Genomic DNA, 24,057 nt, shown 5'->3' on the forward strand with positions numbered 1-24,057 from the left:
GGGTGACACCGCGATTACAAAATGTAATCGATTACCCAGGATTACGGGACTGATTACACTGATTACCACTGCCTATGTGATAACCGTGATTACCAAGAGCAAAGAATGTGATTACATGATTACAAATGATTTCGTCGATTACATTCTGTGATTACCAAACATCTGTAATCATTGAAATCACAAAATTGGCCTCTTATTAAATATGCATTGATGGAATAATTAATTATTAGAACCTGCAAAGAAATGAGGAAGAAGGGGCGGAGATTAGAACAGAGGAATGCATTCTCCATCACTCCATCTAGAAATTTGGGGATTTATAAGTGCTATCAGCAAAATAAATTTACTGAATATTTACCATTGATGGAGAATGAAACTTACCAGCAGATAATTCAGAGATAATTCAGTCGTTGGTTCTTCAGAATAAGAAGAAATTTTAACTCTGTTGAATCAATTTTCTACGGACAAATGCTCTGTGCGAAACGCATTGGCTATGCAAGGTTCTGAACCATAAACATCTGGGATTCCCAGAAAAATTGATCCAGGGATCTCTGAGACTTACCGTTGGTAGGAATGACGCGCTCGAAAATTCAAAAACAAACTTCACGGTCTCACTAGGAGCAACTACGAAAGATTACACTGATTACAAATGATTACCCCTTGACTACCAAATTGATTACAAATATGGTAATCATGTGATTACAATTGTTACATTGATTTCACTGGGATTACAATTGATTACATCAGCGACTGACACCACGATTACGCCTGTGAATAGCCCCTCGATATATCTGCTAAATAAATAATCAGGGGAGAAATCTGTAGCGCTCACTGAGAGGAAAAGCTAGTGAGAATATTTAGTGAGCATCATATAATTCTCTGTAGAACGAATGTATTAGCCCGAAAGACATATAAATGTCTCACGAGAACAATTACTACTACGAAAATTATCATGTTTTGGTGGAAACTTTCTTCTTTTCCCACAAGTGAATTGATTCACCACGACATATAATTTTTCGGCAAAATAAATTTTTTCTCTCAATGCTGTTATCTTTGGAATATATCGTACCGAAGAACTCTCATAAGCGTCGTTTCCTCAGATTCTTCGGGATGTGCTCTCTTCTGAGCCCCGAGAGTTCGCAAACAGGAAAGAATATTCCTCAAGCCGAAATCGTAATGCACTTGTTTGCTCAATTGTTCTTCGCATAATTTGTACAATGTGAAAAATTTTCTCGCCAACAGTATATTTTCCTTGAATCCGCATGCCGCCAGTTTGACTCTCATGATGATCTGAATCATTTAGCTTCAGTATAATTTCCAAGATTCAAATAAGAAGTTGAGATAATTAGAATGCCTTTTCCTTAGAATTTACCTGTCTGTCTGGGACCATCATGGCAATACTTCGGAATTGAATTTTCAAATTCTCGGGCAACTCTTGGCGCCCAGCATATCCCGGATTCATCGTGATGAATAAACCAAATTCCATATCAATTGGATACGTCTGTCCATCACTAAGGGAACCCGAAGGTTATCATTGGGGTAAAATAGATACTTTTGACTTTTTTGAGGTGTTAATATCTCATTGATATCTTCGTTTCTATCCTTTCGAATCGAAAATAAGAACTTGAACATGGAGAATATTTCAAATGAATAATGGAGAAAGTAAGAAGGTTTTCATGAGTGCAATCGTGTTGCGCCGAACGAACAAAAGAGACTTGAATACCATTCTGTGAAATCATGGATAAACAAATCATAATTGTCCGCATCATTTAGGTCAGAGGAAAATAGAATAATTCTACTTTCTTAATATTGCCTTCACCAAGGTTTTCTTCGAACAAAGTTGATTAGAATTAATACCTAGAATTATGAGAGTATCTCACACTTTTGACATTAAGGATAGGAGAATCTGATTGCAATAGAGGGAAAATGACGATCGATTTTTTCACTTTGAACAAATAATATTAATATCCAAATACAAAACTTCTGATATGAATAAAAAGAAACTGTGACTCAATACTCCAAATGAAGTTTTAATTTTTAATTTGGTGCTGAACACACGAGATGACAATATTCTAAGCACGGAATGATATTGATGAGATGAACAACAGATTAATTGAATTACCGTGTGAACTAACGAAAAATTGATAACAGTGTGGGCACGCACTTTCACCAGAGTATCAACAAACATTGAATTCCAGAAATTCACACTCCAAAGTGTGTTCTAGAAGGAACTGAATTGTAATTATGATTAAAATCTTATTCAGTGAGCATAGGAATTAGAACATGAGCAAATCATTATTGTAATCTGAAAATTAAACAGCTGATAAATTGGGACATACGATTCTCCTCGGTCGTACTGCTTTTTGCAATGAGAATGATTATAAACAATTAATTGAAAAGATGAATATCGAATCTGACGGGAAAAGGGGCATAATGAGAGGTTGGCGCCAGTTACCTGAAAAGGAAGGTTGATCGCTTCTCCTTTCGAGCAGTTAATACAATCGCTATTTGTTGGGCTGCGACAGACAATACAGGCAAATCAATGCGATTGAACTCATCGAAGCATCCCCATGCACCAGCCTGGGCCAAGCCCTGGAAAAAATTACCACAGCATATATTCTACATCCTCTGTGAAGACATGACGTTAAATAATGTTCGATAATTTTTTTTATGAACGAAGAATCCCAAACGCTATTTCTATCGACAATAGTAGGTCCTACTATTGTGACCCACGATTGTGAATCGACCAATGAGTTACTTAGACCCTAGTCGGATGGAAGTCCACAGTGGAAATAGGTTCCCTAGCTCTAACTCACTCTGAGAGAAAAACATCTTCTAAAGAAGAAAAAATTCTTGCCACAAATCTTCCTCCAAAGATTGCGGCAAATCGGTTTATTTTTTTCATAAGAAGGGACAGTTCTCCGAATAAATCATTTAGATTGTCACAATCAACGATCAAGACTGTGGAAAATGACTTCATCAACGAAAGTTCCAGGACGATCCATTCTTGTCACAAGCATAATACAATTTGCCTTAATCATTCAAACCTTCTCGGCATCTAATCGAGGACAAAATTGGGACCATAATAAATTTCATCTTATACAGAAATCCGTTTTTGCTATCAGTGCAGCGTCAGCGCGTCGAGGGGAATGTTCCCCCCACTACGCGCGTGGCGTCACGCCCGCGGGACTGCGCTGGAGGGGAACAACCGTTCATGAGACATCGAGATGGCTATTGCGTTCTCGCTTGAATAGTCGCGTCGTCTCAACCGCAAGTCACGCCCCTTACGCGTATGGAAGTGGCAATCTCTAGCGCATCGTTCTCGGAGTCTCGAGCCCCGAATGTAACAAGCTACGGAGAGTCTACTGCACGGAGAGAGATATTCAATAAAAATTATGTATCTCTTCCGTCATTTCGGAGCGAAATGTGGTTGTAGGAAACTTTGTGGAAGTGTCACGGAATTTTTTCTGAGCGTTCCGTAATTTTTATCTGCATCTCCCGTGAAAAATTACGATACCGTCGAATTTTCTGAGTCGATTCCGTTATCGGTGAGCGAATTGTGAGTTTCGTAATTTTTACTGAATATTTCTCTCCGTGTGTAATCAGTTTAGTTCTGTTTAATCAATGCCGCGAATGTACCTTGAATATACGACCCAAACCGCGGAAGTCCATCTGGTCCGAACAATTGAACACCACGACATACTTGCCAAGACATTTGCCCATATCTTTCGTTGTCTCAGTTTTACCAGTTCCGGCGGGGCCAGCTGGGGCTCCCCCGAAATTCATTCCTATAATCGAATAATTTTCTATTCAAGTGCATATCATTTATTAGCGTCATATGTTTATTTATTCATTTGAAAGGGAGTTAATATCAATTTTTATTAATAGTTGTTCACGATTTTTTTTCAAGAATAGAAGAAGTATCGTTTATAATAATGATAAAAATCATAATTATTACTACTGATTCATTATTGACGCAGTTTCTCGATTTTTCCGTTGATAAATTATGAAAAAAATAGTAAATAAAAATTTTTTATTACGAGTAATAATTTTGTATTTGTGAATATTTTTTTTAAAGCATTAAGGCAGAAAAAGACGCTGAGAAATAAATTTTTTAAGCTACGATGGACTAGAAATATTATGCTGGGCGAAATGAATTACTGACCAATTGCCTGGGCTAAAGTTATGTAGCATCTGTCAGTCAATGGTGTAACAGCAAGACGATCGGTGCATCCCAAAAACTCATTTTGATATATGAAATCGATATTCGTGATCTTGATCACTACAGCCTCTGTCTCGTCATCGTAATAGAATCTTGCTTGCTTCAACCACTCGAAATCTTCGATACTTCGTATTTTCAATTTGCAGAGGTCATCGAAGATATCTCTATGAGTACAGAGGAATGAAAAAAAAATATTTTAAGCTCCAGTGGAACCAGGGATAACGTAATAAACGAACGATCGATTTTTTCTCATTCTGAAAAACAAATAGATAGATCTGGAAGATAGATTGGTGATACCTCTGGTGCACATGAATCGTTATGAGCGCTTCGTATTTCGCTCGAGAATATTTGGTAAGATCTTTCACAGTGATTTCGATTAAACCATTGAGTAAATCCAAGAACCACTGGTTTGTTTTCTTCATTATGGTCCTGTCACGCTTCGCTGTTAGAATCGCAACCTCTGAGTCGCGAGTCCACAACGTTTGAATCGCCAATAGTCCGGTCTAGGAATCGTGATGATAGAACTCACTCATTAACTTTTTAATATTATTTTTTTTTAAATAGAATTCATTATTTTTCCGCGACTCATAAAATTTGTGAATATTTGAAGGTTGAAGATGTCCCTCATGATTGTTGATTTTTTAAAATGGCCCAAGTGGTCTTCAGCAATTTTAGGGTAGTTTAAGGCCCGAGTGTACTCTTTCGAATGTTATCTGGATTTTTTTCATCTTTCGTAATCAAAAATTGTCAATTGAGTGCTACATCATGTAGAATTTCCCAAAAATTATGACAGAATGATGAAAAAAATAGAGAAATTCTGAACTTTTTTAAAGAGCGTTTTTAATTGAGATTCAGAATGAGTTGAAAAAAGTGGAAATTACAAATATCTGATTCGCTGTGGCAAATTATCTATTAGCTGTCATTTTCCATGGTGGATAACAAAACACTAACTCCTCATGGGAAGTGACAGCTAGGTATCTCAATTTTCAAAACAGTGGTATGNTTCAATTTCTTGTTATACAACTTATTCTGAATATAAATTAAAAATGCTCTGTGAAAAAATTAAGAATTTCTTCTACTTTTTTTTTATTATTCATTCATAATTTTTCAAAACTTCTGCATGATGCAGGACTCAATTAACAATTTCAGATGACCAAAGATGAAAAAAAAAACATCGAGATAACGTTCGAAAGACAGTACACCGGGGCCTCAAGTTCAATAATTTCACAAAGTCTAAGATACCCCAAAGTTTCGACTCCCAGGAAAGTCCTCATCAGGGAATTTCGTTATTCTTTGATCATTAAAAAAACGAAAAACAAGTTAAACATGTCTGTTGGACTACCTGAAGGATTGTATCGTCTATGAGTGCGAAAACGTCGTTCTCGGGACTATCCAATAGTTGGAGGCCTTGAGATATGACACTGCCAACAGACTGCTGATGCATTTTTAGAAGTGCATTCAGCCAAATTTCTACACCACCGACACACGCGACTTCCTTATCAAGCACAACTTTTTCATTTTCATGGGAGTAGATGGCTATTATCTTATCGTTTTCTGTTTCCGAAAAGTCCACCTAAAAAACATGATGAGTTTCAGTTTATTAATTTGTTGAACGTTGCTTTTTCATACGCGCAAACAAAAAAACCTGTATGATCCTACCTTAGCAACATTATCGAAAAACTCATCTAAATAATGTTGGATACTATGGCAGTCCGCAGCCTGCCCAAGAATTTCAAGTAAATTCGGATCGGAGACGAAGTAAAATCTCGGAAAGGCGACGCGTTTCGTCTCCAGATATCCGCTCAAAGATTTCTGACAAGACTCGAGTTGCTCCAAAAGATGCGGCAATAGCTGACTCATCGTTTCATCTGAGGTGCAAGTATCAACGGCGTTCATTTTGTCCCTCGCACGGTGCATCAATTTCACCCAGGCTTTATCAATAATCTGAAAAATTCCTCTGTAATATGCTTTAATATTACACAATTGAAGGAAAAGATGGAAATTTCAAATTTCCCAGAAAATTCAATGCAATTCCAAATTTTTTAGTAGCAGGAAAACCAGAATTCCCTAACTTACCTGAATGATCCTTCAAAACATAGGGGAGGGTGGGGCAAAACGGCCCCCCTTTAATTGTCAATAACTTGTGAATGACATTGTGAAAATTCCCAGTTTTAACTTCATTTTGAAGATAATTTTTCATTCTTCAAAACGAGCTCTAACTCATCCCAATCGGATTATTGAATCGGAAAATATTGACGATTGAAGGGGGGCCGTTTTGCCCCATCCTCCCCTAAATATTTAGTATCTAATTATGGTAAATTTTCCTCTAAATTGTCGATTAATTGAAAATTTAATGGTATATTTACCTGAGTTTTGCACATCTCTATTAACTTTCGTGGAATAATTGACCTAAATTCACCGTTTCCACTAATTTTCCCTCTGAATTGTGAATTAACAAAATTCAAAAGAAAAAATACTCACGCTGAACCGCTTTGCTTCACCTGGAAGTTGTTTTGCGATGTCACCTCCGATGAAAACGGCCTCAAGGTAAGCCCATAAATTTTGTACCAGTAACCATCTAGCCAATATTTCAGCCGTATTGCTAAGTTTATCCTGCCACGATTGAATTTCTTTTTTATACAGGGTATTGTAACTGGAATAATGTGAATGATTAGTTCTCCTATAGGAAATCCTACAGGATTTTTTCATACGTGGCATCTCCATTGACAGGGTCAAAATTCAGGTCAAATAAAATATATCTTCTTCGCATGAGAAGAGCGTTTAAGACCGTTTGATGCTGAATAATCCTCACCGATTAGCCAACAGAGAACTGATGATCATCAAACTATCCTCCAATTGAGATATAATTTGTCCAGTCTCTGTCCCCTTGAGCAAGAGTTCGCCCCGTTGTTTAAAATTAGCGAAGTGCAAATCCACAATTGCCCAGTCGGCAATGACTTGCTTCAGTTTACTGTCAATATCTTTCTCCTTAACAGCACTTATGCAAATATCCTCAATATCTTCTTTATATTGAAGCAATGGGGCCTGTATCACATGAGCCAGAGTAAAATTTTCAGACTCAACGTCAAAAAAATGGTTGCACAATTTGGAGAGTCGCTCCCAATGATGAGGTTTCATTGCTTTGTTAGCCATTAACGTCAGTAAGGGGCAAATTTCGTTGAAATCGTCGATTTTTTGTTTCAAATCGATGTAAGCAGGCCATTCATACATAGCTCTTGGTAACTTTCTGCATCTGGAATAGACATTTTACGAGACGAATCTGGAGTTTCTTCCATTCACTGAGAGAAAAACGAACAAGTTCTTAAACGACTTTTACAAACTATTAAATCTCAAATAAATCTGACAAACTACTATCCCTCGTATCACATAAATATTTTCAATCTCGGCGCACGCTTCGCACTTTCGGCACAGAAAATCCTCTTTTAACTCTCCTGTGGTCGCGCGTCTTCGCCGGACGTCGTTGGTCGCGTGGTAAGCGCTGCGCCGTCCGTACATTCTCGAGCGCAGCGTTGCCAGAGCCACACAACTCTATAAACATATCACCGGCCAGCGACCCCCCACTCCACCACGAGCGGCAACACCGCTCGTCAAATTTCCGCTACGAGCTTGGTCGCACGGTGAGCGCTGCGCTCATTCTCGCTAACCGCGCTCGACAAAAAAATTAATTGAGAAAAAAATTGTCAGTGCAGGGAAACCCTGCCGTCTTTAATCTCATCACGACATATCATTTGAGGAGCTCGTAAATAGGCAGAACGTAACTCATCACATTTCTGGAGATATCGTGAAAATAACAAAAACGACGGCGTTCAGACCATAGCGCGACCACTGGAGGGTTAATAATATTGAACACACGATTTTTTTCACACATACTTATTCTGGAACTCCACAAGTTCACTCGCAATACTCTCCAAGTCTATTCCTCTCCATTGAATATCATAGTAACCGTCGATTGATCGCATCACTTGGAGGTAGAGACCATACAACTTTTGCAACAAATTCAGTTCCTTCTTGCGATGCTCGAGTGCTGGATACTGAGTTATTTCGATTCCAAAAAGTGCTTCTCCAGAACTGTACGTTTCATATCGTTCCCATAGCTCATCGAAACGAGCTTGTGCAAGGATTAGTCTGAAGAAAGATTTTTTTTTAACTACACCCAAAAAACAAGCTTTTTGAGACTTGTCCCACATGGAAAAATATATATACAAAAATATATGTCACTCCGGTCATTCCGGCAAAAAATGCAATATTTGAGATATATGTTCGATATATGTGTGTACATATATGCCACCGGGTATACCTAGCATATACCTGGTATACAAGGCGGATATATTCAAGATATAATTCCGGCAAAATCACTAGGGGGGGGGGTAGGGTAAAATGGACACTTTTGACTTTTTTTGAAATATTTATGACGTGCTTAATTGTTCATGAAATGGAATAATTTTATTTTTCAATCGAAAAACAATGATTCCTCTTTGTGATGAGCTTGGACAGAGCTCAATTGATAAATCTGTTTCTGAGTTATGAATATTTTTAAACAAGTCAAAAGTGTCCATTTTACCCTACCTTCCCCTATATGTCACTTATAAGTTCTGGCTGATATTTTTTTATATGCGGGGTGATCTCAAATTGAGAGCCGCGAACATCATAAGTTATACGCAATGGCATATGTTGTTGTTATTCCTTACTGGTTATATCCCTTTTGTAAAAGGAAAGACGCAGTGGCATACACTGAGAAAAAAATTTATTCCTTCCAAGAAAATGTTATTGGTGATATCTTTTTCATACTCTTAGTAGAAGAAAATATCTCTTTTGGAACGTATTTCTCCAGGCCAGTCATTTCCAGGTGCTCCGAAATCAGTTCCAAGCGTGAGAATTATGGTGATCTATAAGAATATTCTTCTGCATATGACCTCGAAGAAACTCCAATAATAATTATTAACATTTGGAATTATTCCAATTTTCTTTACCTGAGAAAATCGCCAATTTGTAAAATCCGGAAGATATCGGAGAACATTTTGTCAAGGTCATATGTAGCATAATAATCAGATTGTTCAACATCACTGTAATTTTTGAGGATAGACTTGGACTCTCTGAAAATGACTGTCCTGGAAAAATTCGTTCTGAAAAAATATTATCTTCTGACGAGAATATCAATCCTTGGCAGGAATAATTTTTTCTCTCAGTGTATAGACCTGTGATAAGGTATATCCCCACCACCACTCTGTCACTCACTTCCCCTTGTCTCAAGCAAAGTAGGGGTGACCAATCAGATGCCCGCTGTACGTCGAGCATGCGCAACTACCTCCAATCATTCGGGCGCATACGTGAAACCGGCTAGCGGTGGGGGATCCCATATTACTTATGAGAGGTGATTTTATACAACTTATTACAGGTTATAACTTATCGCAGTATAACTTATGGCAGGTTGGACTGTACTTGGATATCCTTCATGAGATAAAAATCGTTAATACACCACAACTTTACCGTTCACTAGCTTCTTTCGCCGGTATTCCTTCGACCATAGGCCCATTAATTTCAAAATTGTAGTCAAACTGTTCAACATTGGTTTTCATTACTTGTACCCCATCCATTAGTTGTTGCTTCAGGGGCTCCTGCATTTGGCAAATCATAGTCTGGACGGCCTTTGCCTGGCAATTAATGAATGAGGGAATAAATGTGGGCTTCAGATACAACCACGGCTCCTTATAAATTATTTCCAAAATTGGGGCTGGGTAACCGCTAATGAATTTAAGGGGTAACGGAAGCGGTCGCCAAAGTTTATTTTTTTCAAACTCATTTCCCTGCGATTGTATCCAATATAAATCGCTGAAATTTTCACCAAGTATTAAGGCGAGTGTAAGCGTTTTTCTTCATCTATTATTTTCCAGCATCAGCTGTGTCGTTAAGTTTTCTGCAATTTTTTTTTTTTGCAAAAAATTGAAAATTATAGATGGAGAAGAACCCTTAGACTCCCCTCAATACTTAGTGAACATTTTAGCCATTTATATTGGACACAATCGGAGAGAAAAGGTTGAAAAAACAAACTTTTGCGACTGCTTCCGTTACCCCTTAAGACTCTGAATCATCTCATATATAATATTACTAGATCTGTGCGCGCGCTTTCGCGCGCGCTCTTCTTTTTGTTGTGAAAATGAAGAAATCGAATTTATTAAACTTCATATACTCATAGATGTTTTATAAATATTGATAATGACTTGAAGAGAATTAAGAGAATGAAGAGTGAAACATCAATGAATAATTTTTAATTTTCGATTAATTCTTTTTTTTTCTTTTTAAAATAATGTGATTAAAATCTGTAATTATTGAAAAATGAGGGGAGGGTTATGAATTAATTTCCCAGAAAACTGAAAAAATTTCTTGAATTCTTCGGAAAATTCCAGTTTTTCAGATAACCGTAGCTCTTCAAAGATTTTTCTCGAATTATTTGGGAAACCGAAGAATTTTCATGAATTTTGTAGAGTTTAGAATTTATGTATGAAAATCTGAGAAGCAAGAATTGATCATTTGTGCGTATGATAAATATGAAAAAATTAAAATTTGGGAAGTGAAGAATAATTTGTGTTAAAAAAATTTAGAAATACTATGTTTTTTTCTCATGATCAACAATTAGGCAATTTAGGTATGTTTTGATATAAAGTTAAACTTCACACATGAAAAAATGAAAAATATGACGCAGAAAAAAATTTTGTCATTTGAAGAATTTGAAAATACCGAGGATTTTTTTCAGCGACTACTTCACGTGACTCATTGACCAATCAAAATTGAGGATTAGCGATCAGGCAGTTTCGAGATATTTCGATATAAAACAACTTCACGTTTTTTTCATCTTTAGTATCTTTACTAAATATGAACAACGGCGATCGAGAGCTCCGACAGGGAAGAGAACAAAAAGCCATACCATCTGCTGCATATTGTTGAAGGAGTACCGCAGTCCGTCAACCGCGTCTTGATCCTCTTTGGCGATTGGAACATTGAAATTTGCCATTATGGCGAATGTTTCTTCGATGTTGACAAGAGTTATATCCAATGCTATGAAGTTCTCTCTGATCTCATTGAGACACTTCATCGCAATTCTAACGTCCTCGAGGTCGTTGATCTTCCTTTCAAGTATTTCACTCTTATCCTTCATAAAATTGGTGAATTGATTTATCTTTTGTTTGTAGGCTTCATTCAATATGGAATTGAATGTGTTTTTCCACGAGTCAACCTCCACTTGTAAAGCTCCTTTCAAATTCTCTGGAACAAACAGCAAGGTCAAGCATAAACCTATGGACTTCTCTCAAATTCAAATTCAACAATGTTTATTAACGTGGATAACAATACAATTTGGTAACAATATTTACAAAATTAGAGCATAGAGCTGTTATTAACAGCTACAGCCCGGAGGCTTCTAAATGTATGAACTCTTGATTTTTGTGAATATTTTTATTTTTAGCATGAAGGGTGAGGTTGAGAAAATTTGGTGTAACAAAGGGTTGAAAAATATTTGAAAGAAAAAAATCCTTTGACTTCTCTCGGTTCTCTCGGATCAAATGATTGTCGTACAATATATTGTATTTTTTCCTGCCAACAGTTGAAATTCTACTAGAGATATTTCTGATGATCATGACGAATGTTTAATTTTTGGAAAAGATATTGAAATTTCTTAAATTAAGGCCCGTTATCTGGATTTTTTTTATCTTTCGTCATCCAAAATTGTCAATTGAGTGGCACATCACGTAGAAATTCCCAAAAATTATGATGGAATGATAAAAAAAATAGACAAAATTATGAACTTTTTCAAAGAGCGTTTGTAATTGAGATTCAGAATGAGTTGAAAAAAGTGGAAATTACAAATATCTGATTAGCTGTCATTTTCTATGGTGGATAACAAAACATTAACTCCTCATGGGAAGTGACAGCTAGGTATCTTAATTTTCAAAACAGTGGTATGTAGTCTTCTGCCATTTTTATGTGATAAAAGTGTGATTAAAAAATTTTCCAAAATATGACAACTTTTTTCAAAGAGCCTTTTCCGCAATAAATGTCTCTGTGCAGTGTGGGAAAAGATTTACGAAATCAGTCTTCCCCCTGCATGATATTGGGTGACAGGCCGCCATTCGTCACCGTAAATCAGATACATTTTTCAATTTCTCGGTATTCAACTTATTCTGAACATAAATTAAAAATGCTCTTTGAAAAAATTAAGAATTTCTTCTACTTCTTTTCGATTATTCATTCATAATTTTTCAAAACTTCTGCATGATGCAGGACTCAATTGACAATTTCAGATGACGAAAGATGAAAAAAAAATCGAGATAATGTTCGAAAGATAGTACACCCGGGCCTTAAGTTGGTTAATTTCCCTCAAGTAAATCTCAGTGTTTTCATCAAAAAATTAAACAAAAAACTTCAAAAAATCGAATTCTAATGCCAAAGTGAGAACTCACCCATATCTATCTCAATACAACCGATTACGTGCCGTCGGGGCAGATTTCTTATTTCTTCTCGCAGGGCGTCATATTTGAGAAATTCCTCCTTTATCTGCTCTGTGATAGGTTCACTTTCAACAAAAGATCTTGTCTGGCTGTTCCTGTTCTCCGCCCAGAGGTAGGAATAAGCTTTGACGTAATCCTGCAGAATAATGCAATGTCTCGCATAATGTGATAAAAGAAATGACGAAAATTATGGTGACGTACATTTGCGATGAATATAATGTCGCTCTTTAGCATTAATATTATTCCCTGAAGGGCGATAGTACTCCGTACGATGTCTTTATGATCGGTTATCGTTTGATAATAACTTTTCATCGCTTTTACGTCTTCTTCTGCAATGAAAGAAGTTTGCACTGTAATACGGCTCGACTGATGAGTGGTTTTCATTCTGAATTTAAATTACCATCAATTTGTTGTATTATTTGAGAATGAAGACTCTAAACTCTAGGCGTTCTCACAATGTTTCATAATATTGGGAGAATTTTCTGGAATTTTCTTTTCAACTGCAAAATTTTCTCGAATTTTCTAGAAAAATCTAGAATTTACAATTCCGAAAAATGACGCTGGCCGTCGGGGGCCAACATGAAATTAAAGACGTGTCCACGAACTAGTTATGATAATTTACGTACAACACTTGAGTATTGAATCCAGAGAAAGTCAAGAAGAAATCAATATATAAGAGCCTTTTTCCATTTAAATTTTTCAAAAAGACAATTACCATCGAGTAATTCTGTCCCAAGTGTATCTCTCTTTTCAGCACGATGGGAGCCTCTCTGACCCCACTGCTTCACCCCCGTATGAATGGCGAGTAGATTTCTAACCATTTCACTGAAAGAACTTTGCAATTTTTCAATACTGGGGGATATCGTGATCGTGGGTATTTGTAATATAAAGTGTGTACGAAGCAAGGGCACTTCGTCGTAGTTCCGACTGGTGTCTCTCAAAGTGATACTGCAAAGAAGATACTTGATCGTAATTACACGGGGCACAAAGTTTCTGGTTTCCACACGGAGAAAACAGTTGGTGAAAAATTACTAAACAAGTCAAGTAATCGTGGAGCGAACTCGATTTTCAATACTTTTTCACCCGACATCGGGAAAAAAGTGGGAGACGAATCGTGAACTTTTCCCCGTTGGCCCGGGAAAATTTACTGAACGTGAGGGTAATTTGTGCCGAAACTGTATTTTTTTTGACTCTATAATTAACCCTCGATCACTCGCTCAACGAGCGCAGGCCGTCCGTTTTTTTTTTTTTAAATATTTTAGCGTGTTTCCCGACACTGAAAACTTCTGAAAAAATTGTAGTTCGTAGCTCAATCCTTTTATTAAGCGTTGGCGTTGTCCGTTTTGTTATCGACAAATTTGTTTAGCGACAAAAAAAGAAACTTCGAACCGACAGAACGGCGGCGTCGTCCGGTGCGAGTGGTCACCGTCGACCGCTCGGGCGGCAGTGTTGCTACATTCATTATCACATTTAACATGCGCGCATAGCGGTAAGCGCCGAAGGGGCAACAGCGCGCTGCGCCAACCGTGCGACGGATGAAGGCTTGCGGCCACGCACGAGTGAATGATTGATTGACCGAAAGGTTTTATTTACTGTACATTTTGTTGTACAAATATACTGAAGACCAACAAATGGTCAAGCGACAATGATATTGTGACAGGTGAAAGAAGGTCCTAATGGACGTTGCTCTCAATAGCGCAAAAACAGTATAATATAATATAATAAAATATTAATTATTCAAGTGATCGTAAGTGATCGAGGGTTGACAATGACCTGATGAGTCTATAAATAATCAATAGCTGAATAATTGAATAGACGAATAATTGAATGTACCTTGATGTCCCAACGCGCTTTTTCAGCATTTCCAGTGATCTCTTCGTGCATTTCACTAAGACTTCGGTAAGTTTATTATTAAAATGAGTGAAAACATCCATACAATCATTCTGGACACGACCGATATTAATCGGCGCAGAGACATCAATATCAGCGAATTCTGTTGAGCAATAGATCACATCAAAATGATTTATTCTCAAGTACCAGTGAAGCACGCGTGAAGAAATTTCAGAGAAATACCTGGTACTTTCTCTAAAAAATTCCATGGAATTTCCATTCAAATTTTATGGGAATTTTCCTGAAGTTCTATAAGAATTCTATTAAAAAATGCTATTGGGGTTTTACCCCATTGCTATAGAAGATTATGCGAGTTTACTGTGTAATTTTATAAAGAGGAAATTCAATTTTTTTTTTTTTTTTTTTTCAAAGCCCGACGGCCTGGCACGGTAAGATCGTTGCCTCACGTGCGCAAGGTTCCGAGTTCAAATCCCGGTCGGGTAGAATGGTGAAATCTAACCATTTTAAAGTCTTCATCATCATCGCAATCTACTCAACCGAGTCGAAGCGATATAAAATAACAATAAAATTTTTTTTTTCTAAACAAAATTCTTGGCATTCAATTTTTTAAGCGTTTTCCAGTGTATTCTTATTTTTTTCTCATAATGAAATCATAAAATCGCTTAGATCGCGGTTTCTCGAGTCCAATGCCACGAACATCTATTCAAAAACTCAGGGGAAGTTGCATAATTTCCCTTACTTGCTTCCATCTGCTCTCTAACGTTTCCCGATTCGGAACCAACGAGCTTGAACATCCTCTCAGGATCAACCCAATCATATAAGTCTCCCTCTACCTCCGGAGAAGCCATCAAACTTAAGCACTTGTTAATTATCGTAATGACCGCTTTTTCCGCAGCCGCCGATTTCAGCTCCAACTCAACCCCCACAGCATTTCCAAAATTGATGTTGTCAGCTACAAATTGCTCGGGGCTCAAGGCATGATCATCCAGTTTTATGATCGCCGTTTCCGAGATTCTCTGGAATATTTCATCGACTCTCGCTTCCTTTATGTCGTTGACTTCCTTCACGAAAATCTCAACATCGCGCAGTACTTCTTGGATACGGTGGCACAACTGGGGAATTCCCAGGGAATTCCAGATGATGACTGAGAGGCATGGCTGGAATGCCACTTGGAGTTTGGCGAATGCCGGTTTCATCAGGTTCAGGAATAGACCTGGCACTGAGTGTCGGACTTGGTCATTCTGCTCCACCAACTGCTTAACGTTTTCGAAAGACGTGATGATTCTGTCCCTGCAGAAAGTCGTCATCTGGACGAACACAGGCACTCGGAAATTCAGTCTCGATATGTATTCGGCTTCCCGGAATACTCGATGGATGTATGGATCAAAATTAACGATATATCGATTAGTTTTTGGGTGCTTCAGCAAGAGAGGAGATGTCAGGGCCAGACGGACAACAGCTGCTGAATCGAACCAGGCTTTGTGGTAAATCATCTCGTAGTGGATGAACACATTGAGGACTGCATTGTAAGTTTTAATGCACTTCTGCATTTGCTCGTGGGCGATGACTTTTCGACGGAGTCTGAATACTTCCATGGGCTTTTCGAGACATCTGCTCAGCTGTTGAACCCAGAGAATTCTACCCGCTACTGAGGGAATGTTTCTGGCTATCGCCGGGGATGATCTACCCTCGTTGTAAATATCTCGTATCGCCTCGATCTTTGATTCGTACATTGGCACGAGCTTCAGGTACTTTGAATCGATCCACAAGCGACCGAGATTCAATTTTTGGAATCTGTTGTCAGTTATTGGAGTTGATGAAATTCCTTGAGTAGTACGAACATACATGGGTAAAATATACCTTAATTCGGTAGGGGAGAGTGGGGCAAATGAAACAGTAAATAAACGACTGTCTGACGCAATTCAAGCAATTTTTTTTTTATTAAATATTTTTTGTGGGAATTCGGTAAAGGATAGGTGGGTTTTGTAACGTATAACCGAGGGGGGATTCACAGGCGAATTGGGTGACACCGCGATTACAAAATGTAATCGATTACCCAGGATTACGGGACTGATTACACTGATTACCACCGCCTATGTGATAACCGTGATTACCAAGAGCACAGAATGTGATTACATGATCACAAATGATTTCGTCGATTACATTCTGTGATTACCAAACATCTGTAATCATTGAAATCACAAAAAATGGCCTCTTATTAAATATGAATTGATGGAATAATTAATTATTAGCGCCTGCAAAGAAATGAGGAAGGAGGGGCGGGGATTAGAACAGAGGGATGCAGTCTCCATCACTCCATCTAAAAATTTGGGCATTTATAAGTGCTATCAGCAAAATAAATTTACTGAATATCTACCATTGATGGAGAATGAAACTTATCAGTAGATAATTCAGAGATAATTCAGTCGTTGGTTCTCCAGAATAAGAAGAAATTTAAACTCTGTTGAATCAATTTTCTACGGACAAATGCTCTGTGCAAAACGCATTGGCTATGCGAGGTTCTGAACCATAAACATCTGGGATTCCCAGAAAAATTGATCCAGGGATCTCTGAGACTTACCGTTGGTAGAAATGATGCGCTCGAAAATTCAAAACAAAATTCACGGTCTCACTAGGAGCAACTACGAAAGATTACACTGATTACAAATGATTACAGTGATTACAAATGATTACCACTTGATTACCAAAACTTGATTACAAATATGGTAATCATGTGATTACAATGATTACATTGATTTCACTGGGATTACAATTGATTACATCAGCGAGTGACACCACGATTATGCCTGTGAATAGCTCCTCGGATGAGATATTTTCCGCAAGAAATAAGTTTCGTGATATTATGACGATATTTCTCTCAGTGTACTTCAAGACTCACTATCATTTCAAGAATCGCGCATTTACCTGAGAACTACTACGAGTGCGTCATCAATATTTGTCGCCAGCGATAGGGTTTTCGAGATGAAATTCCTCAGATCTTCTTCCGCTTGTAAAACGCTCTTCTTAAATTCCTCGTAATCGGTATTAAAATCAAGCTTTCTGTGATCGAGATAATCATATTTCTGAGATGCCAATTTATGGAAAATGGCTGAAAATTTCTTTGCAAATACATCGATTCCTTCGATTGTCGAGCTGTGTAAAATTGAATGAGACAGATTCATCTGGAGGACATCGATCAACTACGAGAAAATCGGAAGTTTCGAGTTGATGTCTATTCTATTGCTATAATCTTGTTATTCAATATTATTCAGGAAATCGAGAGAAAATTCTAGCGCATTCGGTAAAAAATTCTATTGAATTTCTAGCACTTCGATTGACAGTTATTCGTTTTTCGCCGATTCTATTGAAAAATTCTGGTTTTCTGTGCATTTATTTTTAATAGAAATCTCTAATAGAGAGAATTCTACAGCAGAACCTTTCGATTTTTATTTTTCTTTAGAATTTATTGACATATTTTCTATTGCTATTTCTTGCCAGTTATTGTCTGCATTTTACTTTACTGAATTAATTACTGAATCTGACAGGCACAAGGGCATAATCACACTAGTCATTCCAAAATCGTCGAAGCGAAATTCTCTAACCCCCAATGCACTGGGATTTTCTCTTAATTCTATTTTAGCACAAATGAGTGTTCGTTTACTTTGTCCAGCCTTTGCTTGAAGGTATCAAACTTCCCAAACACAGAAATCCGGGAAATTTTGAAGGGCAATCGCTCGTCCACCATCTCATCCGTGTTCTTCTCCATTTCACTGTTGCAAATGTTGTAATATTGTTCATAGAGATTGATGCAATCCTTCATACGAGATATCAGTCGGCTTTTGGAATCTCGCCAGATGTCCAGCGTCCCATTTTCTGTCAAGTATGCTTTGCATGACAGTATCATTTGGTTCGTGATCTAAAATAACGAAAACGTGTCTTTCATTTTTCAGTATTAAGACTTGCAATATTTCACGTACGAACGAAAATCACAAAAAAATCGAGCGAATTCACCCGAAAATTCAATTGAATTTCTATTGAAATCTTCAATAAACTAACGAAATACCGCACTATGACAATTTAATCAAGTTCAGTTTGCATGAAATTTTTACCAGTTATGCTGTCTTTCTCGAAATTAATAAATTAATAATAATAATGATAAATAGCGAGAAAAATGGAGTGAAAAAAAATTTGTAAAATTTATGCCAAGGAATATTTATGAAATATATCCTATTGATTCTTCCTAGAAAACAGATTCTATTGAATATTTTCTATTGGCAAAAACGCCCAGAAAAACGAATAGAATTGTCAACAGAATTATCTAGCTCCCGAAGAGGATCTCAACCACATTTTGTGGAACTGCCCCAAGTACGAAAACAAGAGAGTTAGAATGATGCAAAAGATTCGAAAACATAGAATTACCACCTAACATCAACCGTATACTGTACTCATTGAAGCTACCTGTTATAAAAGCTATAGATAAGTTCCTGAAAGACTAACCTGAAAATTTAACGTCAAAACACAAAATACTCTGTAACAAATCAACAAGTGATACTGTAACCGCAATGTGAAGAACTATTTTGTGAAGCTAATAANAGCTCATGTAATGCACCACCTTGACGAATATGGCTGTCAACATTCGCTGGCTGTTGAAAAATCTCGATGTCGAGTATATCATTCGGATGGTATACATCAATCCAGGCAAGTACTCGCCAATTTCTGTCGGTCTGAGGCGATACAACGGCTCCGTAAATTTTTCGAGTGATTGCAAGTAGGTGATATTGTCTCGAGCTAGAATCTCCATATTGGCGACGTCGTCCTCTAATTTCTTCCATTTCTACAGAATTCATATGATTCAATATGATCAGCCTATTTTCATCTCCATTTGCACTTACTTTCACGAGATTGGAGTCCGCCACAACTAGTAAAGTCATCAGTCTTGTCGTTTCGGGACTTTTCATCTGCTCTGAAATTGATGAAAATTGCACTAGAACCTGTCGCCAATACATCAATTCGAAATTCGGTCCGAAGTCTTCACTCTCGCGTTGCAGTTGCTGACTTTCAACCAACGCCTAGTTGAAAGTATGAAAATCCATCAGGAAGATTGTAATGAGAGAGAGGAAATTCATTCATGGGAACACCCATTCGTGAAAATCTTCTAGTTTTCCACAGGGAAACATTGCAATCATTTTTTGTCGGTGAATCAATTTACTTGTGGACAAAAAAGAATTTTTCCACCAAAACTTGATAATTTTCGCAGCAGTAATTGCTCTCGTGAGACATTTGTATGTCTTTCGGGTAAATACATTCGTTCTACAGAGAATTATATGAGGCTCCGGTTTCATCAAGTGAATGTTATTGAGTAGTGTATATCTTTGTCCGATAAACACTTATAATTTCCATGGAACAAATGATAATTTCAAGAGGAAACTACAATTTTCTTGCCGACAACTGTGTTATTGGCAAAACTAAATAATTTCGAGGGGACAATTTTTTTCGGGAGAAAAATATTCTTTCCTCGTCAATGTATTCTTTCTATGGTATAAACCTATGGAGTTCTCTCAGATCAAATGATTGTCGTGCAATAGATTATATTTTTTGCTGCCAACAGTTCGAATTCTTCTGGGGATATTTCTGACGATCACGACAAAAATTTAATTTTTGGAGAAGATATTTAATTTCCTTCTATCAAGCTGGTTAATTGCCTCAAGTAAATCTGTTCCACTCCGTCAAATATTCTCGATGGACGATGTAAATGTACGCGATGTTTCTTTTCCATCTCTTCGCGGAATGAATTTGCGTCAAAAATAATAAATAATGATACTTTTTGAATGGATTTCATCGTTGTTCTCAACCACTCCTCCACCTCTTCTACAGCTTCGTGATTCCTGGCGTAATTCATGTTTGCTTCTGTCGATGAATACTCCCGAAGACTTTCCGGACATTCGTCCAGTCTCATGGTTCTCCGGAGATCATCATCGATTCCTGAATATTCATCACATTAAAATCAACGTCACAATTTTTTACCTTTCCTTCAATATTGGTTTCAGAATACACTTTTTCAACGACAAATGATGCAGTCAATCTCATGATCGAACTCGGTCAAGATGGCATTGGGGAGAATATTTTAAATCACAATTGGATTTATTTGAACCAGACCGATGGGTAGACACCGACCAAAAGATCGACCATTTCAACTTTTTTTAGAATTCTATAAAAAATATAACAGAAAGTGTCTTACACATTTCCATTTTTGATAATGAAGCTGCTGAGAGAAAAATCTGAAGTTCGATTTACGATAAGAAAATAGTTGAGGCATTTTGGTGAACGATACGTAAGCGTAGCTTTTGCAAATAAAAATGCAGTTAAACTAACCAAAGTTCAAAAGTAACCATGACGAATCTATCGTGAGGAGAACTATAAAATAGTTGCAATGACTACATTCCATTGTAGTAATTACTTCTCCGGCCATAGGTACCGTAACCCATGAAAAATTGTTGAGGACTTTTTGACTATAATTCGATGGTGATGGAATATAGTCAGAAGAATTATATTTTTCTCTCAGTGTAATGTATAATAATACGATGATTTTCTTATCTTTTATTGATGAACATTTTGAACGTAAAAAAAACAAATCAGTGGCGGTGTGAGTAGTTAGACAACAGTCACGCAGTGTTGACGGAATAATGTGAAAAAACAGTCATCAGGACAAATAAACACGGTATCTGTTCGATTATTATTATCGAAAAGGATCATTCTTCATTTTTAAACATACAGAGGGATGAATTTGTTTGAATAACCATTAAATATGAGCGTCAATCTATTGGCAACCCACACTGAGAGAAATACAAACACGTCAAACAAGTCTTGTTTGGGCCAACAAAATCGCTAGTTGAAAATTGCCAAAAAATAATTTGTTTGGTTCGAATTTGAACAACTCACTTGCCAAATATTGACAAAAATCTGCCACATCCTCCGTAAATTTGTCCTTCCGCTTCCTTTCAATCTCAGCATTTTTGATCAAGTCACCCCAGTAGGGATTCGATTGAATTGCGGGTACATTTAGCCGTAACATGAGGCTGAAAACCCCGTGTAAAGTGCTCAAAAACAACTCATCAACTTCTGTGTAAGCGTAATAAGTCTCCTGAAAATAATTTTTGTTGTCCAGTCTTTGCAGAAGCGACGAATTGGATAAGCTCAATAAGTATTGAGTAGTACCTGCAGTAACTGCTTCGTCGCGAATTCTATTTTCGGATTCAGGCGATAAACAATTACACATTTTCCAGTGAATTTTTCGGTAGAGCCGTCCGTAACACAACAACGAATGAATGAAGCATTTCGGGCGAGCTGCACCGTCCATCTTCCAGAGTCTAAATGAAATTGACTACTTATACAAGATCCTTGGGTTTGTTCGTTGGAGTATAACGAACAGTTTGAAAACAAAATTATTTTTTATTGAGATGTTTCTTCCTGGGAACAAGTTTTATATACTTGAACCAATTTCAAATAAATAAGATCTTACGGTGAGTATCAATTATTTCTTCTTGAGATACATTTACTTGAATCAAATAAAAGAGTGCTTGGCGTCGAGTGACATGTATTCACCAAGAAAGTGGAAAAGTTCTATTTTTTTAAACCTAATGTAATCTCCAGTCGAGAAATTTTCTACTTTCATGAATTGATCAAAAATTCGTACCTAGGAGGTGATTACATTGAGGAATGAATTGAATGTTTTCTCGAATGAAGCCGATGTTTAAATTGAGCTTTCCGTACATCACATTGAACGAAATTTGTGATATCCAAGTTTGTGTTGAATTGCCGTAATCTGTGATTCTGTTATTGTAACCTAATGCGATTTTTTTTAGTCAAGAAATATAAACTTCTTTCAACTCAACGACATCTTACTACAATCTCAAAGCTTTTTCCGCGTAACAATATTCATCCTGATTCGACATACGAAATGCTCACTTCAATTATAATTTACTTGGAACAACGTATGATCGTGTTGATTGAGATAACAACGTATTTAGTCATGAGAATAATTTTGATTTTTGAGTAAACCAACGAATTTCTGGAGTTGGCAAACTTTTGGCTAGAAAGAAATCAAATACTCTCATTATTGCGACACATAAAAGGAACTTCAATTCTAGAGAAGTTCGATTTCTCCCAATCAAATGTATCTCAAGAAGAGATAACTGTTATTCACTATGAAACCATGTTTATTTGAAAATTAACAACCGAATGATAGTTGGTTCAAATAATATTCTCTTGATAAAATCAATTGTTTCTGTCTGTGCAATTCTTTCAAAATCACTCTACCCGATCTAAGAAAGATATACCAAATGCAGGCGGGTCCATCGGCTGATAATATATCAGCACCGCTCGTCGTCCCTCTTCAACGAAAAAATCACTGAACACCTGCACATATTCATCTTTATCTAAAATTCCTTCCTCCAGAGCATTGCTCTGAGTATTCAGCATCAACGCTACGATGTCAAGTACATGACGGTGTGTAGTTTTCAGCAATCCCTGTCTCAACGCCCGGTTTCCCTTGTATTTTTCCTGGAAATTGCATTTGCTCTTATCAAATTTGTCAAGTACCAACGCTGAGAGCAATTCTCAAGAAAAGTTCTAGTACTAGCACGGGAAAAAGAGCGCTGAGTGACCGTCAAAGAGTAAAAAATTATTTCTGTACACTGAGAGAAATGCAAAGACGTTGTCAAACAGTCTTGTTTGGGCCAACAAAATCGTCAGTAGAAAATTGCCAAAAAAGACTTTGTCTGGTTCGAAATCGAAAGTTTTTGTCTGGGTCAAAACATTGGTGCCATTTCAGGATGAAAATATCTCATATAGAGGAAAATTTATCAACTAATATTTTATCCCCAAGTCACAAGATTGCTATCATATCATCATTATTGTTTCATTTAAGGGTTCATTTCTTGTCTGTGATTATTAGACAGCCGAAACGAAAAACTACTATCCCTTGTTCCGCATAAAACAAAGATTTTTCGGGAGCAAAATACATATGGGAGTATCGAATAACGAAGGAGTAGTGCTAGAAATGACATTTCTCGCGTGTACAAAGAATGCAATTTTTTTTAAACTACTAAATCTATTTTTCCGACAAAAATTTTTCACTCCGGCGCACTCTCTGCACGTTTGTCACAAAAAAATCCCCTTTGATAATTTTCAAAAAACTATTGTCTCTCCACAAGTAAGACAGCTTGAGAGCTTTGTCGTTTTTCTCTCAGTGTGGACAAGGATTTTTTCAAGTACTAGCACTACAATTTTCCTAATGAATGTCTCGCCGTAAAGTGATAAGGTTACTCGTCATGTGTCACGTACAAGTTGTTCTCTCGTGGTTTCAGTAGAAAGATTCTCGTAGGCACCGGCTCGTCGATCTAATAACTCATTTATCCGTTGATCAATAGCCGGTGGTGTATAATCACGATATCCACTCGACGGCAT

At 37.1% G+C, this 24,057-nt stretch overlaps 1 protein-coding gene across 1 annotated transcript in view; it reads right to left on the minus strand.

Annotated features, from left to right (window-relative positions):
* The window catches only part of LOC107041186 (dynein heavy chain 5, axonemal), a 44,824-nt gene extending 20,767 nt beyond the window's left edge, over positions 1–24,057 (minus strand). Inside the window, exons 1-28 of the mRNA XM_015261625.1 lie at positions 23,935–24,057; positions 22,929–23,151; positions 21,808–21,959; positions 21,532–21,733; positions 20,414–20,574; positions 19,485–19,661; positions 19,205–19,426; positions 18,254–18,508; positions 17,518–17,675; positions 16,202–16,386; positions 15,332–15,736; positions 14,589–14,734; positions 13,457–13,703; positions 12,943–13,070; positions 12,694–12,877; positions 11,163–11,500; positions 9,728–9,891; positions 8,111–8,365; positions 7,032–7,472; positions 6,701–6,872; positions 5,879–6,163; positions 5,562–5,792; positions 4,544–4,722; positions 4,163–4,383; positions 3,637–3,785; positions 2,453–2,589; positions 1,370–1,508; positions 1,067–1,287 (exon numbers count right to left, since the gene is read on the minus strand). Of these exons, the coding sequence (XP_015117111.1) occupies positions 1,067–1,287; positions 1,370–1,508; positions 2,453–2,589; positions 3,637–3,785; positions 4,163–4,383; positions 4,544–4,722; positions 5,562–5,792; positions 5,879–6,163; positions 6,701–6,872; positions 7,032–7,472; positions 8,111–8,365; positions 9,728–9,891; positions 11,163–11,500; positions 12,694–12,877; positions 12,943–13,070; positions 13,457–13,703; positions 14,589–14,734; positions 15,332–15,736; positions 16,202–16,386; positions 17,518–17,675; positions 18,254–18,508; positions 19,205–19,426; positions 19,485–19,661; positions 20,414–20,574; positions 21,532–21,733; positions 21,808–21,959; positions 22,929–23,151; positions 23,935–24,057 (5,900 nt within the window). The remainder of the gene's footprint in view (positions 1–1,066; positions 1,288–1,369; positions 1,509–2,452; positions 2,590–3,636; positions 3,786–4,162; positions 4,384–4,543; positions 4,723–5,561; positions 5,793–5,878; positions 6,164–6,700; positions 6,873–7,031; positions 7,473–8,110; positions 8,366–9,727; positions 9,892–11,162; positions 11,501–12,693; positions 12,878–12,942; positions 13,071–13,456; positions 13,704–14,588; positions 14,735–15,331; positions 15,737–16,201; positions 16,387–17,517; positions 17,676–18,253; positions 18,509–19,204; positions 19,427–19,484; positions 19,662–20,413; positions 20,575–21,531; positions 21,734–21,807; positions 21,960–22,928; positions 23,152–23,934) is intronic.

Source organism: Diachasma alloeum, unplaced genomic scaffold, assembly GCF_001412515.2.
Source record: "Diachasma alloeum isolate Michigan unplaced genomic scaffold, Dall2.0 Dall_scaffold_00359, whole genome shotgun sequence".
NCBI lineage: Eukaryota > Metazoa > Arthropoda > Insecta > Hymenoptera > Braconidae > Diachasma > Diachasma alloeum.